Source organism: Camelus bactrianus, chromosome 1 (genome assembly GCF_048773025.1).
Source record: "Camelus bactrianus isolate YW-2024 breed Bactrian camel chromosome 1, ASM4877302v1, whole genome shotgun sequence".
Taxonomy (NCBI): Eukaryota; Metazoa; Chordata; class Mammalia; order Artiodactyla; family Camelidae; genus Camelus; species Camelus bactrianus.
The window spans coordinates 1,851,303-1,869,815 of record NC_133539.1 but is presented as its reverse complement, the minus strand read 5'-3'; the positions used below and the strand labels follow the sequence as shown (position 1 = coordinate 1,869,815).

Here is an 18,513-nt window from a genome sequence, read left to right as displayed (position 1 = left end):
TCGGGGCTTCTGCCTGTGACCTGCCTGCATTGTTGGTGGGGAAGCAGTTGGCCCTGGCAGCTCTGCTGGGGGTTACGCACCCGAGCCTTGCCGGCACCAGTAAGGAGTAGTTGCTGCAAACACCACCTGGTCCAAGCTGACCCAGTGCCCCTTAGAAAGACCGATCGCTGCAGCCACTGGGGGAAAGCCCTAAAATGGGAACCACAAATGGTGTACCAGCCTGCAGCCCAGTGGGATGCAGTCTCCAAAATCGGGGCACTTTTACCTATGAGCTTCTGAAAAAGGTGATTATATATGTATTTTAATACTACCTGGCCCCAATATCAATTGGAGTTAGGGGAGAAATAGCCCAAAAATGGGTTCTCAGAGGGTCATATCTTTATTGTACCTCGGTTTACTAGAAGTCAAATGGAATCTTGTTTCTGTTACAAAAATTTGTCAGCAAGAAAATGACATAATATGATGAAACATTAGTCAGTGAATTCAATGTAAATGAGAGTTTTCAGGTGGACTCTGTAGGAATAATTCTGTTTTAGGTACGTCTGTCTAAAAATAGTTTCTCCAGATTTTGGTAATTTGAAATTTGGTTTTGCCAAGTTAAGTTAAATGAAGGAAATTTATACAATGTCTGGATCATTTCCAGGTAGGATCAGATACTGAAACACTAATTGCTAAAACAAGTCCAAGTTCACCTGCTTTTGTCGTCTTACTAGAGAAAAACTAAAGATGTTTGGGCTTCTCAGACACACACCCCACGCTGAGGATGAAGCTGCTGTGAGAAGATGTGCGTTCCTGGCAGTTACAGACGATGCTCGCCGGCTGGCCAGTCAGGAAGCGCGGGTCTGGCTGCCTCACGGTTGTCTCCTTCGTGGTTCCCGCAGGAGATAAAGGTTATTAAGGCTTAAAAATTGCAACATACGTAATTAAAGCTTCTAGAAATAACAAAGGAAACATTTCAGTATGCAAGGCAGGGAGCATGTGTGTGTTTTCAGTAAAAGGAGGTATGAGGTGTAGAAATACAGTTCATTAAGGGGAAAGAAGGTAATTTTGCCCTAAAGCTGGTTATTCCCCAAAGGGGGAGAAAATAAGGGACAAACTTAATACGGACATGGAAGGTTGTGGAGGGTTTGTGGGAAAGGAGCCCTGGGAGAGGAGCTTTGTGCTTGGTCAGGACTGGCTGTGGCTAGACTGAATTTAAATGAGTTTTGTTATTAAAAGCGAGCAGGTGCAAAACTGGAATTCGGTATTCTCTCTCTGTTAGGAGAACAAGGTTTCCTTGGACTATTGATTGGCTGCTGATGAGACTGTAAAGGTTTCTCTCCCTGTTAAGTAAGGTGGTGTAACTTTCTCTACTTGCCTTTGAAACCTTTTGTTGTCACTTGGTTAAACGAGTATCATTTCCCCATGATCTACGATCCTGTTCAGCCAGGTGTTTTAAAACCTTTTTGATATTTTTGACAAACTTCCCAAAGATCAAATTCCAACTGAAATTCATCTGACCTGTAGCTAACTGAGGTTTTCCAGTGACCCCCGGAACACCTCAAGAGATTTATTTTCTCTTTATGAGAGATGTTAAACTAATTAGATTGACTTGTGCATTCAGTTGCATGGGAAGCATTGTCAAATGAGTGGGGATAAACCTTCTTAGGTTGTATTATGTGGGTAAATGTCATTAATATAAATGTTCTAGAAACTACATGGAATTTCTAAAATTTGAATATGCTTTAGTATAGTATCAGTCATCATTCTAGTCATTATATTAAAATGTCTGTCACAGCAGCGACCGTACTCCTTTGTCAGTTGCATCAGATGTCAGGTATCTTTAAACGTGTCTCTGTAAGTCTCTTGTCACTTATAGACAGTTACCGTTTTACTCTGATGCTTTTGTAAAAATGCTGTATCTTCAAGAAGATTCATAGAAAGGACTTTGACAAGTATAGGTTTCTGGTAACTTTCATACCACTGAACTGGGTAAGAAATTAAATAATTCTAATGGAAACCCTGAGGGCTTCATCAAACTGTTAACAAAAGATCGAGCTCAAGGATTAGTTACACAGGACTGAGTGAACTGATGAATATGGCTATAGTTTTTATGGGTTTTTTTTTTGTCTGAAATATTACTGGCTTTCAATCTGTGTTTTCCAACTATAAGGAAACCTTTCCCTTTAAGCTAATTATGACTTACAGCAACTTGGTAAATTATACCTTTGTAAGTGGAATTGAAACATTTTATCTTTTCTGTCTACCTGAACCCTCCAGAAATTGAAAACTCATAGGTTCCCAGCAGCCTTATCAGGTAAATAAAGAAGGCCACCTCCAGACAGGTGCAGGAATCTCCAGACACCTGGGGGACCTTGAGAAGAGAGCAATTCACCAGATCTACAGATATTGCAGGCAGAATCTGATGAAAAGCCCTTGGTATGGCTTTCCTGGCCTCGAGAGGCCTTTGAAAAGTTCAACCTGAGATTCCTTATGAAGAGTTCCAGGAAAGCCACTTTAAAAGAACCTATATGGTCAATTACACTTATATAATTAGGCCAAGGTTTTTGAAACCGCTTATTTCGCAAACTAATTAGTCTTAATTTGGCTATGTTTCATAGAAATGAGGATAATTTTAGAGACAGACTATACCTTAAAGAAGACTTTGGCAAAGATTTGCCAAGAAACTAACCTGACCTGGGACAAGACCTTGCCCATTGTCCCAAAGCAGGCTCCCAAGGAGCCCCTGTGGGATGTTACTTGGGAGACCGTCCTCTACAGCACATGTGACCTGGGGAATCCAGAGGGCCAAAGAGGTGAAGAACTTGAGCTTGTCAGCTATGTATAGACCTTAGGCTGTTCATTAACTGCTCTCTGTAAATTCGCCTCTAGCAGATTAATGTTTCCTCCTCATCCTCCTATTCTTCTGTGTCCAGGAGACTGGGCACCACTGAAGTCCCGGCAGGATCAAGCATCCTAGAGACCAGCTCCAGCCCCGGGGGTGGGGTAGGACTGAACGAGGTGCTCGTGGTGACTCGCTCCTCTGTATAGCTGCAGGGAATGAAGCCCTGGGTGCGCCACTCATGAGTCAGGTTAGTTCCCGCCCAGCCCAGGGAACCGCCAAGACCACTCCATCCAAGTAAGACAGGGAACAGGAACTAGAGAGGGAGTGTCACAGAACTCGGGATGTCCGGACGTGGGTTGGTGGCAGACCCCAACACTGACTTTGCACTCCCCGCTGTGACTACGCGCCCTTAATGAGCTTAAATTGCTTTCGAGGAAGAAACTATAAGGAGGAAAATGAGGAGGTGTCCAGGCTGACTAGCAGGCGGGTCCTCACCAGTCCAGCAGGGTTGTTTGCTTGTCGTCGGTGTGGTCTTGTCTCTTGTGAAAGTCTGTGTGGCACCTGAGTGTGCAGTCGTTCCCTGTGTGAACAGAACAGTGTCTCCCAGAGCCCTTCTGTCCCGACCTACTAAGCCAGAAGATAAATACACTCACAGTCCTGTATTTTCAGACACAAATAACTCACCTGTCAACAATCCCCATGGGCGTGAAGAGAACTGGGTGGACCCTGTTTTTTTTTTTTTTCCCCTCTTCCCCCTGCTTCCTGCCAGTTGTCCCGCACTGAGCTTGGGATACAAAAACTGAATCGGCTCTCAAAAACCATTGCAGCAAGGGTGAAGAGGGACCTGGGTCTGTCATCCTAATCCTCGTAGTTGGGGAAAAATATACTCAGCCCTGCCAGCCAAAAACGTCTCCCAGCTCCCCCATTAATTGAAAGAGAACTAAATAATATGACCTTGACCTTCCTCTAGAGGCCTCCCTAGCATCCACTCCCAAAACAGAAATTCCCTGGTATTAATAAGACTTCTCCTTGCACACTATGCAATTCTCTTAATGCTGAGAACTTATATGCCTCCCTTCAGAGCTCGGACCCACCACTCTCCCGCAATCCAGGACAGCTCGCTGATGCCAGCCTTACGAGTTGCGACCACTCCAGGGGGGAGTCCAAAATGGGTCAGCCTGGGCACGGACCCCAACCAAACACAGGCGAGCCTGCCAGGATGCTCCCGTCTTTCCCAGAGGGCCTGACAACATGCTGGCTACCGAGAGCCCCTCCAGCAGCAAGAATGGCTCAAGCATGCCAAAATAAAACCAGTGAAACAGGCCCCCAAGGAGGGCTGTGGCTTACCAGACCCTACGAGTTGGGCCCATTGTCTTCCTCGTGTCACTCGTGTGCCACTAACTCGTCTTTGGCCTCAGCCCTTTTCTCTCCAGAAAAACATGTGGGTGATAATACGCAACTGGGAGTTGTTTCTCTGGGGCCCAGAGAGCCAACTGCCCAAAGGAAATGTCACCAACAAAGCCCCTGTGGCCCCCAGGAAAGATGAGATGGAATCTAGGTGTTAAGGCCTAACCTCTGGTGCTTAGTCTAGTTTCACTTGCTGGCAGGGGGCCCTGTGCAGAGGCCTCACACCTAACACATCGGATCAGTTCCTAGTGCAAAACCTCTAGGTCTGACACCCTGACTTGGCGAGCCGTGTGCAGAGGGGCTGCTCACGACACCTCAATTCAAGATGGCAACAGCGTGCTGTGTGCAGAAATGCTGCACCTGGCTCTTCCCTCTGGACCGCGGTGAGCACGTGACTCCACCCGACTCGCAGACGCCGCCCCTCCCTCCAGACAAGGACCCTGTAAAGCAGCTCTGCTGACGGCCTTTCAGGGGAGCGTGTGTGCTCCAGAGTGGAAGCTCCGCCTTCTCCATCCTTTGATCAAAGAATAAACCTTCCCTTTGTTCCTGAAACCACTTGGTTTGGTTTTATTGGTGTTAGTGACACCAGGCAGGAGGACCCCTGTTGGGGCCTGACTCAAAAGGGTCGGTAACATGTCCACTCTGAGATAAGTATTCTTCCCCCAGGAAAGCAGACAAAAAGGAGGAGCGCCTCAGGACTGATGATCACAGGTGCAGGCTCGGCACTAGGACCAGCAGCACCGCGGGAAGGGCGTGCTGGCCACGAGACTACCCTTCAAAATCTAATGGCCTCTATGGGGGTACTGAGCAAAACACTAGCCTCCAGTTTAGACCAATTCAAGATGTTGGTGAACTCCTCAGATCCTAGAACAGCCCTGGATTACCTCCTCGCGGAGCAAGGCCATGTCTGTGTGGTTGCTAACAGCGCCTGCCACACAAGGACAGGTACCACAGGACCAGTGGAGCAAGATAACAAAGAAAACACACCAACAGGACAGCTGGTTACGCGGGATCGGTAATCCTGCCCAGGAGACGTGGAATTCTTTATACAAAGCATTTTCTCCCCAGTAAGTCTTGGTTACATGGCTATGCCCACTGACATTTCCTTTGGTCACAGCCACGTTGATTCTTCTGTTTGAGCCCCTTAATGTTTTAAATTTATTTATTTACTTATTTAAATTCAAACATAATTGATTTACAATATTGTTAGTTTCAGATGTACAGCAAAGTGATTCAGTTATACATATGTATTTCAGATTCTTGACTATTTTAGGTTATTAAAGTTCCCTGGGCTATAGAGTAAATCCTTTGTTGTCTATTTTAGATACAGTGGTATGTATCTGTTAATTCCATACTCCTAATTTATCCCTTGCCCCTCCCTCCTTTGGTAACCGTAAGTTTGTTTTCTGTGTCTGTCAGTCTGTTTCTGTTCTATAAGTATATTCATTTGTATTTTTTAGATTCCACATGTAAGTGGTATATTTGTTTTTCTCTGACTTTAGTCAGTGTGATTATCTCTAGGACCATCTGCGTTGCTGCAGATGGCATTATTTCACTTTTTTTAATGGCTAAGTTTCCATGTGTTGGCTATTGTAACTAGTGCTGCTATGAACAATTAGGGTGCATGTATCTTTTTGAATTAGAGTTTTTATCTTTTCCTGATGTATGCCCAGGAGCGGGACTGCTGGATCATATGGCAGGCCTATTTTTAGTTTTTTAAGGAGCCTCCATACTGGTTGCACCAGTTTGCATTCCCACCATCAGTGTAGGAGGGATCCCTGTTCTCCACACCCTCACCAGCATTTATTATTTGTAGACTTTGATGATGGCCATTCTGACAGGTATGAGGTGATAACTCATTGTAGTTTTGATTCGCATTTCTCTGACAATTAACGATGTTGAGCATCGTTCACATGCCTGTCTGGGCTTATAATTCCTAACTTTCTTGTCAAGTTTGTCTCAAAGGCTGTAGGCCACCAGTTTTCCTGTCATCACCCGGAACTGAAGCGATACCAACCCCTCCAACAGCTCAATGTAAACCTGTTTCACTCCTGAAGCCCTTGCTGGGCCTGCACCCCTTAGCAGCAAGAAGCAGCTGGAGCGGGTGGTCGCCCCTGATCCCTCAAGATTGAGGAATAAACCAAAGACAGCAGTGGACTGAAACATACCCTGTAATTTACAAGGCCCATGAGGTAGAAACAAGATGATACAGCCAACACCAAGCTCCGTTTGCAGACCAGGGAAACGGCAGATAGGAAACAACGTGCTGACAGCAGGCACACCGAGGGGCTAGAAGGAGGGCCAGTGAACTCTAGACCTCACAGGTGGAAAATCCAATGCATGTTACGTATGACCCATCCCCCCCAATTTGCACATGCGACCCATGAAGAGGCAGGAAGAGGGGGTCCCCGCGCTGCGTAAAGAGCTCTTGAAACCCACGTTGCTTCCCACCAATCACATCCCAGCCCCCTCCCCTTCCTGCTCCATACTTCCCTGGCAAATACCCCAGCCCAAAGCCCATGGCGCCACGGATCTGAGCATCGCTCCGGCTTCCTTCCCGAGACCCCTGCGGTCAAGCCCGCTGTCTGCAGAAACCTGGCCTCCGTTGCACAGCGAGCTCCTTTACAAAAGGGCCAACGTCAGTGGAAATTCTAAGGCAAGCAGCTGCAGGGGGCGCCGGGCGTGAGGACCCCACGTGGGTCCCGACTGCGCACGGCCAGGAAAACGGGGCGGTGATGGGAACTGGACATCTGGGGGCCGGCCACTTGGTGTCACGGAGTCACGTTGAGGCCTGACGGCGACACCGGAGGCCGTATCTTAGCGAAGCGCTCCTCCTGGGAACGCCAACGGCGAGGAACGGGCAATGCCCCAGGCCACACGGACCCGAAGTCTGGCCTCCAGCACTCGCGAGGCTGAGCCCGAGCCACGGGCAACTGCGCAGGCGCGGGCCCGCCCACCGTGACCCTGTGACCCCGCTGTCCCAGTGCAGCATGGCGGCCCTCAGGTCTCTGCTGGCGTCCAGGCTGGCGGTGACCCCCTTGTTCGCGCTGCGCCCCGTCCTGCTGCCTCTGCCCTTGAGCGGACTGGCGGCCACCCCGCGCGCGGCCCTCCACGCCTCCGCGCCGCGCCCCGGGACCAGGGTCGCGCTGGTGAGCGGGCGGGGCATGGGGACGAGGGGGCGTGGGGGCGGGGCGGGCCGAGGTCGACCTTCCCACCCACCCCCGCCCGCGGCCGGTCCCTCCCCCATGAAGTCCGCCCCTTTCCCCGCAGGTCGGCCCCTCTGGCTCCCCCACGTCGCTCCCCCCACGTCGGCCCCTCCCCCCAGGTCCGCCCGCCCGGTGGGCCCCGTGACCCCCCCCTGACCGCCGCTCCACTCCCGCAGGTGCTGTCCGGATGCGGCGTCTACGACGGGACTGAGCTCCACGAGGCCTCATCGTAAGCCCCTGGGCCGCTCGCCGTCGGGAGGGGCGGTCCTCTGAACCGTTGGCAGAAACCCGTCTCCTGATTAGAGAGGCGGAGATGACTGACGCGACACAGAGAGGCGGGAGCGGAAACGTGTGAATCACGCGTGTGAGATACAGGGAGACACAGAACGAGCTTTTAGTAGCACCGGTGATGCTGTCCCTCAGCGGGAACCACTTCACACCTCCGGCTGCTGTTTTTCCACCCCCGCTGTTGGAATCACACTGCCCTGCGTTTTGGAACCAGAGCTATTTTCTATCTTTGCGGCGCGGTTTTAAGGGCTGTGCAGCAGCCTCTCTGTAGACGAGTGTCAGTGATGTAACCTGTCAGCTGTTGCTCAGTAGTTTGTATTTTGATTTTTTATTTACTTAGAAGTTCCTGTGAGCAGGACGGTGGGGACTGTCAAGTTTGGAGTCTAAGTTGTGGGGGGAGAGTTAGGACACCCCCGTCCCAAGCCCAGGGCCTCTCTGGTACCCAGAGGAGCCAGAGGCTGGTAACTATGCATGGCTGCCCAGCCTTCTCATTGGGGATGGCCAGCACGTGCTGGTGTTGGCTAGACAAGACGCGAACTTTGGAGTGTGCTGGGCTGGTGGGGGCAGAGGGCCAGACGAGTTTCCTGATGGAGGCTGGGAGAGGGGGCACGAGACGAGGAGGCTGGAGTAGCCGCCAGCAGCTTAAAACCTGCCCAGCAGAGCAAGGAGTTGCCTGTGTGTCTGAGAGGTTCCTAGGAGCAGCGTCCAAGTCCAGGTGGTCCTAGCCCTGCCAGTGAAGGGCTGTGATCTTGGGGTCACACTCTTGTGCCTCCTCCTTGCCTGTAAGGGGGTAGTGACAGCACTCCCTGTCTGTAAGGGGGGGGTTGGGTTGCCTGCTGGCATTTGGACTTGGGCCTGGCACAGAGCAACCCTTGGTAAATGCTGCCTCTGGGGGCAGGGGCAGGGGCAGGTAGTCCACAGCCCTCAGGAATGCCTGTGTTTCCCCACTCCTTTGACGGGAGTGGAGACCAGGAACTGATCTCACCTTGGAGACCAAAAGCTCTCAAACCCTCAAGGCCATCGTCGATGGGCCTGTTGGGGGAAGAGTGCCCCAGAGTAGCCTAGGAACCCAAATACCCAGGCTGTGACACCAGCCGGGTCACCTGTCTCTGCGCCCTGGTTTGCAAAGGGAGCTTCAGGGCTCAGTGGTCTTCGTAGACAGTTCAGTGACATTACACTCAAACGGTCGTTAGTAAGCCAACCATAATTTTTTGCAAAGTAAACAGAGGTTAACTTAGGTAAGAGGTTTCTAGTTATCACTCAGCTAAAATCCTTTTTTTAAAAACCCATTGTAAGGTAAAGCTGGATTGGGCACACGTCAGAGACTTGTCTGATTTCTTCCCGGGCAGGATCCTGGTTCACCTGAGCCGTGGTGGGGCCGAGGTCCAGATCTTTGCTCCTGACATCTCTCAGATGCACGTGATTGACCACACAAAGGGGCAGCCTTCTGAGGGTGAGACCAGGTATGTGCCCCTACTCACCCTGGGATGTGCACGGCAGTGAGTTGAAACTCCCCGAGATCCTGCACACAATTACTTCATCTTAGCTGGGAGCCAAGTCCATGTTCTGGTGGACTTCAGAGCAGCAGTCCTCAGGCTGTTCTGTGATAAAGCTCTGAGCCTTGGAATGTTCCTCACCTTCCAGTGTTGCCAAAACAGTGAAGGAAAATTCCTACTGAGCGAGCCCCTCGTACCTTCATTTTGACCAGAGGCGTGTGTGTGCATCTGGTCACGAACCTCATTCACTTGTTTGGGCCCCAGGTGTCTTTGAGCAGCTCCTAGAAGCGTTTCTGTCCCTGAGGGTGTGCAGTCCTGGCCTTGTGTCCTCTAAGACCCACCTCTCCCCTCCTGCCCTGCCTGGACTGCAGGCTGTGGTTCCCAAGTGCCTTCCACATGGGGCAGGGGGGGAGAAGCAGCTCTGACTCCTGGGGGCTGTGTTTCCCCCGGCCAGACACTGGCCCGGGGCTGCACAGCCTGGGCTCATAGGGACTCCTTTCGTGGCCGAACCTGGGGCTGTTTCACTCATCCCTTGAGGTTGCTTCTTAACTGTCCCTGCTCTGTTCCATCATCTGCCAGTTCCTTGCATTGAGTGCCGTCTGCTCAGGTACGCGGAAGGGTTCCTGTCTTTTTGGTGGCCCTGACCGACCCAGGAGTCTGCATAATCTGGGGAGGTTCTTAAGTGCCAATCTGATCTGAGCACAGAGCCAGGTCCCTGTGGCTGTGGCACCTTTCCTAGAAAGTGACCCTGGCCTGTGAGTGCGCTTCTCCAGGCTGGGAAAACGCATCCTCCTGTCCCGTGGCGGGCTCCTCCCACCTGTATCCCGTCTGCCCCTCCATCTGTTGTCTGTCGGCGCACTGAACCTTTCTGGGGGCCTTTCTCTTCTCTTTTCCAGGAACGTTCTGACGGAGTCAGCAAGGATCGCCCGTGGCAAGATCACCGACCTGGCCAAGCTCCGTGCTGCTGACCACGACGCCGCCATCTTCCCCGGGGGCTTTGGAGCTGCCAAAAACTTGTGCGTGTTCCAGCTCGGGTCCCTCTGCTTTTCCCCTGGAGCGTTAGAGGGGGACGCGGTGGTGACGGGAGCCGCTGCTGGGGGGTCAGCCAGGCGGTGGTGGAGCTGCTCTGTGACCAGGAACCTATGGGAGGAGGCTTGGCCGCATTTCCTCGGCTTCTTCCTGAGCGCAGGTGGGGCCTGGCCGCTGTCGGGGACACGGGCGCCCTCTGAGCCAGGTGCCATGTGGAGTCTGATCACAGCAAAACCGCTCTCCCCACATGTGTGTGTGCTCCCCATGGTCACCAGCTCTCCTGTGGACCTTGTGGTGCGGAAAACTGCTTTTCCGGTGGGGCTGTTTGGATGACGGTCCTGACGGGAAAGGGAGTCCTTTCTCAGGCTGCTCTTTGGGTTTCTGCCATGATAAGCGGACCTTCTCCCGGAGGCTGTGAGGTGCTTTGGGCTCCAGGTCATTTTTCTGTTCTCTCGTTCCTCGCCCTCCTCCCGCTCTGGCCTCGCGGTCCCGGCACATCCCTCCCAAAGTGGTGCAGGGCTGCTGCTCTGGAGACAGAAGGGTTCACCCGCAGCTGTCACGGGGCGAGAAGATGTGAAGCAGCTGTGCCCCGCGGTTTTGGGGTTTTAAACATAGTGTAGTGTGCGTACCAACCCGGACTATGCACGTATAGACGGAAACAACAGACCCGCAAATCAGGTGTTCTCCTGTGTCACGGATGAGAACGTTGCTCTGTCCCAGGCCCGGGGCCTCTGGTGACACAGTGCCTGGCTGTGACCTCAGGCAGCCAGTGCACCCCGGAGTGAGGGCAGAGGTGGTTCTGTTGCCTGAAGTCCAGCTCTGCTCTTGGCCCTTCCGCCTCCTGGCACCTCGCAGGCTCCCTCTGCTTGCGGGCGTCACCAGAACACCTCCTTTCTCCAGGTTTCCACTCATTTTCCCACAGTCCTTCCTCCCTCTGGGACCACTGGCCCTCCTCATGTGCACCCCTCTCCCCATATCTAGCCTCTGGAGTGCTCTCTCCATGTCACTGTCCTCATCAGCCTCCTGGCAGGAGACAGTGGGTCATTCCCCGCGGCTGAACTTGTGCTTCCAACGCAACCAGGGTTTCTTTCTCTGAAGGATGAGCTGGATTCACAAACCTATCACCTCCCCTCGGCCCTTAGACCTTGTCTGGGGTGAGGGTAGTTTGAGGGTCTGCTGGGGGGTTGGCTGGGAGATGGCAGAGCTCCTCTGTGACCAGGAGCCCATGGGAGGGTAGTCTGGCGTGAGGGTAGTTTGAGGGTCGGCTGGGATGTGTCCCTGGCGTGGCTGACCTACCTCGGGTGACGGAGGAGTGCCGGCTCCAGGAGCCTTGGGTTGCGGTGGGCTGTGTTGGCGCGCGAGGAAGCAGGGCTTTGGATAGGTTTGCACATGTGTGAGCTCACACCCCTGGGGAAGCTGCAGCCTGTGGCCGCTGCTCCCATTCTGACCTTTCCAAAGAAATGCCGGCTCTGCATTGGTGGTCTCCTGAGTGGCAGGCAGCGGGCAGCAGGCAAGGTCAGTGTGACAGATGTCCACTGTGGAAACCCAGGTCCTCCTGTGGACCCTTCCCTGGTACCATTGGTGGCTTTTTATTTCTGAGAGGTTGAGCCGTACGGCTGTGTTAAAGATCCAGCCAAACGGTAGCCTCTGTTCTGCACTGCGTGTTTTCACATAGCTCTGCAGCTCGTCCATTAATCGTCTGACAGCTGCACACGTGGACCCCGCTGCGTGAGCCCCCCAGTGCTGATGGGGGCTCGTGGCCTCCAGTCCTCTTTCATCCTCATGGCTTTTTGGAGGTGAGAGTGACACACGTGTGTTTAAAGTGTAGAATCTGACCCACTTTGAGACTCATACACACCCTGAGAAGCCAGCCCCACGGCATGGTAGCGAGCACCCAGCATGCCCATGAGTTGTCCTGTCCTGGGCGCTCAACCACCAGGCACCCGGGGCAGAGGCATCGACCCCAAGAACAGGAAGCGGAGCTCTTGGCAAACAGGTGTGGTCTTTGACATTTGCTGAGTCTCAGCAATTTATCTTCCCAAGAGGTGGTACCGGTGCGAGTCTGCCAGCCAGAGGAAGACCACTGCAGATACCTCAGTGTCTTGCTGTCGGGAGAGAGAGGAGGGGTCCTGTGCACTCTGCATCTCTTCCCCTTGCTGCGAGGTGCAGTATCCATCGCTGGTGGCACATCTTGCTGCTCCGCGATTGATGGATCAACCCCCAAGGACCGTGTGGGCGTAGCTCAGGGCCTGAGCCCCCACCGACTTGTGGCAGCTTCCCCGTTCACCTCTGCTGCCCCCCCTCCTTTTTTTTTCTATGTTGCTTTATATTTTAAAAAACAAAAGGAAGATATATAATTATATAAAAGGCCACATACACGTACTTGCACACACGTGTTAATTATTCCTGTTGCTGAGAAGTTAAGGGAGCACAGGGCCCCTGGGGTGGGCTGGGGGCTCCCCACACAAGCGTGGGGCCCCGAGATCTCAGGAGGCCTCTTCTCTCGTGGCAGGAGCACGTTCGCCGTGGACGGGAAAGACTGCCGGGTGGACCGAGACGTGGAGCGCGTCCTGAAGGAGTTCCACCAGGCCGGGAAGCCCATCGGGTGGGTGCGTGCACCGCACGGCCTGCAGGGCGGGCGGGGGCGGCGGCTGGGCACGCTGTGGGAGCTGCTGCTCTGAGCTGTGTGCTTTCGGAAACTCTCAGCCCCTTTCCTCGTTACAACCCAGGGGGTTTCATGCGCTGTCACAGGTGCCTTCCAGCCCTGAAAATCCTGCGGTTGTGTGGTTATAGTAATTTCTCCTGATGACCTAGTTGGGGGCGGGGGGCAGTTCTGTCAGCGTCCAGCAGAGTATCCGTCCCTGCCTGGCCTGCGCCTGGCTGCCGCCTTCCTGATGCGGCTCGGAGCGGCCCCTCAGCTGCTGCCCCGTCGGTGCTCTGCCACCGCTGCCGCGGGCATCGTCTCCTACACCCGTGGCTCTCGGTTGCTTTCCCCAGGGGCCACGGGCCGATCCTTCTCTGCCGCCCCAGGACTGGCTTCTGTGGCGGCCGCACGCTGGGCCACATCACGGGCCCAGCCACAGCCCACGCCTGGACCCCTGTCCTTGGCCTGGCGAGGTCGGCCGTAACCACACCCGGAAGCCCCGGAGACAAGTGATGGCGACTCCGCTGTCAGACCTGCTGGTCCGGTGGCCCTTCCCACCAGCGTCCAGCGGGGGCTCCTCGTCCCGCTCTGACTTGAGCGTCCCAGGGCGGTGCTGGAGCAAGTGGCTGCAGGCTTGGGGTCGTCCCTGGCTGGGGAGGCCTCTCAGCAGCACCGTGGTGAACAGGCCCTCCGCCAGGTGGCTCGCTGCCTTTTATCAGCCGACTGGAAAGGAACGAGGTTACCAGTCTGACTGGGGCACAGAGACTGGAGGGGATGGGCCCCACCAGGGGTCAGCGTCCTTCATGGACCCACTGTCACCACTGGGGGCCCTGCCCGGTCAGCCTGCAGGCGCACCTCCCGCTTCTCTCTCCATCCCCCTGGGTACGGAGGCGCTGGTGCCCAGGGAGGTAGGGAGGGAGGTCGCCTCCTGGGACGCCTCATGGGGGCAGCACTTGTTCATGCAGGCGAGCACCAGGGAGGGCCCCAGTGCCCGCCCTCTGTGGTGGATTCAGCAACATGACAGACAGGACAGATGCTGAGCAGACTGGCCCCCTCACTGCGGGCATCCTGCCCACTCGATTGCACAGATGGAGAGCAGCCCGCTCCCCTGGGTGGGGCGCAGGATGGGGACACTGCGCGTACCCGCCGCCCTGTGTCGTTAGGGCCCTGTTCAGCCCCTCCTGCAGCGCTTTGCTCGGCCTTCTCTTTCCAGCAGCAGTAGCATTATCCCGCCTCTGGCAGGCCCCCTTCCCAGGCCAGGTGCACTGAGCCGTCCCACCACTCCACCGCACAGACGGAGCGTGGGGTTCCATGGCTCTGCCACCTGCCTGGTGCGTCCCTCCCCCAGCGCGGGAGCGTTGGTGTTCACAGCCAGAGACGGCCGGGCAGCCTGAATGGCCAGACTGGAGGCTCATGGTATGGCCTTCATCTTTGGAGGTCGCCCACCCCCCGTTGGGCGCCTATGGAACCTCACGACCCAGCAGGCTCCCAAGGTGTCAGTTCCAGTGATGTCCCACCCATTTGGGTCTGAAGAGGTTTATCTCAGGTTCCTAAGCAGAGGTTGTTCAGGTGTCACGACGTGTAGCAAGTGTGTAAACACATTTGTATGATGTTTTATTCCAGTTCGTTACAGCAGTTTGGACATGGGGCCTTTGAAGGCAATACAGAGAACCAGAACCAGGAGGCAGGGGTGCAGCCCCCCTGGGGAGGGGGCCGTCCCTGACAGGTGCATGACGGGCCAGCCTGGCCTGGTGCTGCTGTGGCTAATGTCCCGTGTGTCCTCTTGGGGACAGGACACTGGTGGGCCCTCAGCTCCCGGAGGCCTTGGTTTTGGCTAAACCGATGGTCTCATGATCTTCCGGTCTGGAGACCCCCTGGTGAAGAGCAGGTCCTCGGAGGAACCCTGGGGACAGGCGTCCAGTGTGAACTTGCAGGGCTCAGGGCCCCGGGACAGCCTGCCTGTGGGGAGGGGAGAGCTCAGTGCTCTGCAGGGTCGAGCTCCCTGGGCTCTCGCGCCCCCGTCCAGTCCCTACAGCTGTGCTTCTCTGCTTCCACGTGACCAGTGACCCTCAAACTGGGGCCAAAGACAACTCGGCCATCTGTGGCCTCCTCTCTTAAGTCAGCCTCCCCGTTCTGGACACCACATCAGGTTCCTGGTGCGCATCCAGCAGCTGGGCTCAGCTAGCCTCCCTCCATGGCTGCCCCGCCGGCACCGGGTGCCCAGAGGCTCCCCCAGCTCCACCATCACCACTGCTGCGGGCATCCCGGGGTCGGGGGTCAGCCTCCAGCCCTCAGAGCTGTCCTCCGCCCCCATGGCACTAGGGTAGTGCCCCTTTTCCAGATCAGCCGTGTTGTCCGAGTGGCCTTGCCATGCCCCAGCCTGATGTCCACACGCACAAGCCTGAGCTGACACTCTTCTGTTCACCTTTCAGCTTGTGCTGCATCGCCCCTGTCCTCGCGGCCAAAGTGCTGAGCGGCGTCGAGGTCACCGTGGGCCACGAGCAGGAGGAAGGCGGCAGGTGGCCATACGCCGGGACTGCAGAGGCCATCAAAGCCCTGGGCGCCAAGCACTGTGTGAAGGAAGTGACCATATCCTTCCAGCATCCAGAGCGGCATGGGGGACCCCTGGCACCTCCGTGCTGCCCTGCAGGGGGTGCCCAGAGCGTGTGCGTGATGGGGCGTAGTACCCGAGGTGGTGACGCCTCCATCGTCTCATGCTGAGTTCCCAAGTCCCCGCAGTGACGCTGGCTGAGCTCAGCACACCCCAGGCCCAGAGTACGTTCAGTTGGGCAAGGAGACAGCCTTGGGCCTGAGGGGGATGACCCTGTGGTGTAGAGGCTGGGGGGCTGCCTGGAGGTGGAGGGAGAGGGAGTGCCCCTTGGCAGGGTGGAAGGAGTTTGGGGGATGGGGGGCTTCCTGTCTTTATTTGGGAGAAGTTCCCTGGGTGATGTGGATGGATTGCTGCGCCAGGCAGCCTCATCACCTCTGTCCCATGAGTGGGTCTTCTGTGTTGGGAGGTGGTGGACTGAGGGTGCCAGGGTACTGGGGCAGCGATCTGTGGGCTTGGAGAGCCTCAGGCCACAGGCTAACCACCGTCCTGGTCCGCACCTGGACGCAGAGGGTCTCCATGTGGCGGAAGTCGGGACAGAGCAGCACACTGCCTGAGGAGGTGCTGGAGGCCAGCCTGTTACCCTCTGGGTGTCTGTCCCAAAGGGCATCTGTCCGAAGGGGGCTCGCTCTCCTAGGGTGTGTGTCTCCTTGCGGGCGGTTTCAGGTGTAAGTGTCCACCTCCCTTCAGTGTAGGGTGGCCAGCCCTGGGGGCTTTGGCATGAGTCCAGGGAGCGGGTCTGAGGGTGGAGGTGAGGCCGGGTGTGGGTGATGTGGGGCAGGAGCCTGATGGGGTCAAGGGTGGGTCCCAGGTCGAGCTGCCCATGGTGGTCGTGGCAGGCGCTCACACAGGCTAAGTGTGGCTTCTTGATCTGAAGGATGCGGGGCTGCCTCCACCTTCAGGGTTGTGGGCTCCTGGCAGTGCTGGCACCTGGCCCGGCTCTGTGGGGTGCTGGTCCCTGTGCCTGCTGCCGGGACACCTGTTACCAGCTCTCCTGGAGGTAGTGCAGGCGGTGCAGAAAGACCCTTCCTGGTGACGGCGGGGCGGGGGACACGTCTGTGGCGGTGGCTGGGGCTGCTTTCCGCCAGACCCTCTCGCTGCAGGATGGGTTTCCCTAACTCGTGTGCACGAAGCTCACGTGGACCGGAAGAACAAGGTGGTCACCACGCCGGCCTTCATGTGCGACACTGCGCTGCACCACGTCTACGACGGGACCGGGGCCATGGTGAGGGAGGTGCTGGAGCTCGCCCGGAAGTGAGGCCACCGCCGGGCCAGCTCGCCCCCGGCCGATGGCTCCCCTCTCAGCTTGGGAGGGGCAGGACTTTATTTCTCTGCTTAAATCTGTGTGTTTTCTTTCTAAAGAGGGAGCTGGCGCCACATGGGTCAGGGGCAGACAGCGTGAGGCCTTTCCTCCTGGTGGGGAGGGTGGCGGGCAGTGGCCACTGGATCAGAGGCAGCCTCAGAATTGAAATCAAGTCTGCTTTTCAGCAGGAACCTCAGGTAGAGAGAGGTGACCCTGCAGCCCTAATAATCAGGAAACCAAAGTACCACGATTATCGCTAGTTAAAGATGCTCTGATCTGGAGCAGATACGAGCTGATCAGGACAGTCGGGCTTTGTGGAGCAGGCGTGCCCTTTGGCTGGTGAGAATGAGCCCCACCCCCAGATAGACTCGGGCAGCCCCGTTTCAGGCCTGAGACTGGCCGACTAGTAATATGCACGAAGCTTCTCATGTTAGGGGTGGGCACTCAGCCGTGTGTCGGCCTGCAGGTGGGGCAGTGCAGTTGGCCCCGGGCCCCGAGCTGGGCGGATGGGAGATGGTGCAGGAGGAGCAATAAAGTGTGGCAGCTCGTTGGCTGGCGCTTTCCTCAGTGTGTGGCTTCTGTTCCGGGAGAAAGCACGGTGGGGTGCTTCGTCCATCACAACGCAGCCCCCCAGTCTGTCCTCCGTGACCCGGGATGGTGCCCTGGAAGTGCAGTGCCCTGGACGCATGGTACGACTGTGTTTTTGTCTGGTTTTGATAAAGCTGCTCAGGCCAGCACTGCAGCCTGTTTAGTATGGCCTAGTTCACGCTGAGCCATGTGGCTGGGGCGCAGAGACACAGGTCCCCCATGCTGCACCCCTTCCCTCTGCCGTTATCAGGTGACGTGCTGGACACGCCTGCGGTGGGTTCCCGGAGTCTGAGGAGCGCGGGCAGAGCAGGGCCCGTGGGAGGGGCAGTAGAGCCTGGGTCCACAATCGCCGGTCCCCCCAGCTCCCCCGGTGTCGTGCATCAGCCGGCCTCCAACATTTCTGGTCCTTCCTCCATGGGGGCTCCGTTCTCGTAGCCTGTCTCCCACGGAGCTGGGTCCTCTGGGACAGGAGCCCCATGGCCCCACTGCAGGCACCGGCCACGCTGGCCATCATTGACCTCTCCTTTGCATGGCCCGTCGGAGGTCAGCGACTCCTTCCCGAGAAACGTGTTCGCTGAAACACTTTACAGATAAGCACACGTGTGTGCACGTAGAATGCAAAATCACGCACCTTGGTGAGATTTCGTGGTGTGAACTGCCGCTCGGATCCAGAGTAAACAGCGTCACCAGCCTCAGCCCCCCCCCCCCCCCCCGGCTGTGGGAGGAAGCCAGGCTGTGGCGCACATCCCAGCTCCGAGCACAGGGGGCCTGGCCGCAAGATGTCGCGGCCCACGGGCACGGCCTCCGCCGGGCGGGGCAGGGCGGGGCAGCGTCTGCGGGCACGTCCGCTCGGCCTGTGTCCCTGGCCAGCAGGGCGCCGGGTCTGGCCCTGGGGTCTGTCGGGCTTTCTTTTTTCACTCTCGTCACCCTGGTGGGTGTGAATGGCGGTTCCGTGGTTTCCTCTGCCTCTCTCTGGTGTCCGCTGAGGGCCACCACCTCTCTGTATGTTCCCTGGCCCTTTGGGGACCCTCTGGTGAAATGCCGGTTGGAGTCTCAGGCCATTTACCTGTCAGTTGTCTGTCTTTCGTGACTGGAGTTTTGTGTGTCTGGGTTACAAGTC

The 18,513-nt window shown here is 56.0% G+C and overlaps 1 protein-coding gene and 1 long non-coding RNA gene across 2 annotated transcripts; one reads left to right on the top strand and one right to left on the bottom strand.

Moving 5' to 3' along the window:
- Positions 1-728: 728 nt before the first annotated feature.
- On the bottom strand, positions 729-7,087 carry LOC123611729 (uncharacterized). The gene is made up of 3 exons (XR_006718810.2): positions 6,400-7,087; positions 3,320-3,404; positions 729-864 (listed from the first exon to the last, which is right to left on the bottom strand). It is a non-coding gene; the product is annotated as an uncharacterized LOC123611729 (long non-coding RNA).
- Positions 7,088-7,179: 92 nt separating this feature from the next.
- On the top strand, positions 7,180-17,368 carry GATD3 (glutamine amidotransferase class 1 domain containing 3). Its single transcript, XM_074344138.1, has 7 exons — positions 7,180-7,380; positions 7,614-7,666; positions 9,075-9,188; positions 10,118-10,237; positions 12,763-12,855; positions 15,327-15,483; positions 16,632-17,368. The coding sequence occupies exons 1-7, from the start codon at positions 7,222-7,224 to the stop codon at positions 16,758-16,760; spliced, it is 825 nt and encodes a 274-aa protein (XP_074200239.1). The 5' UTR covers positions 7,180-7,221; the 3' UTR covers positions 16,761-17,368.
- Positions 17,369-18,513: the final 1,145 nt, after the last annotated feature.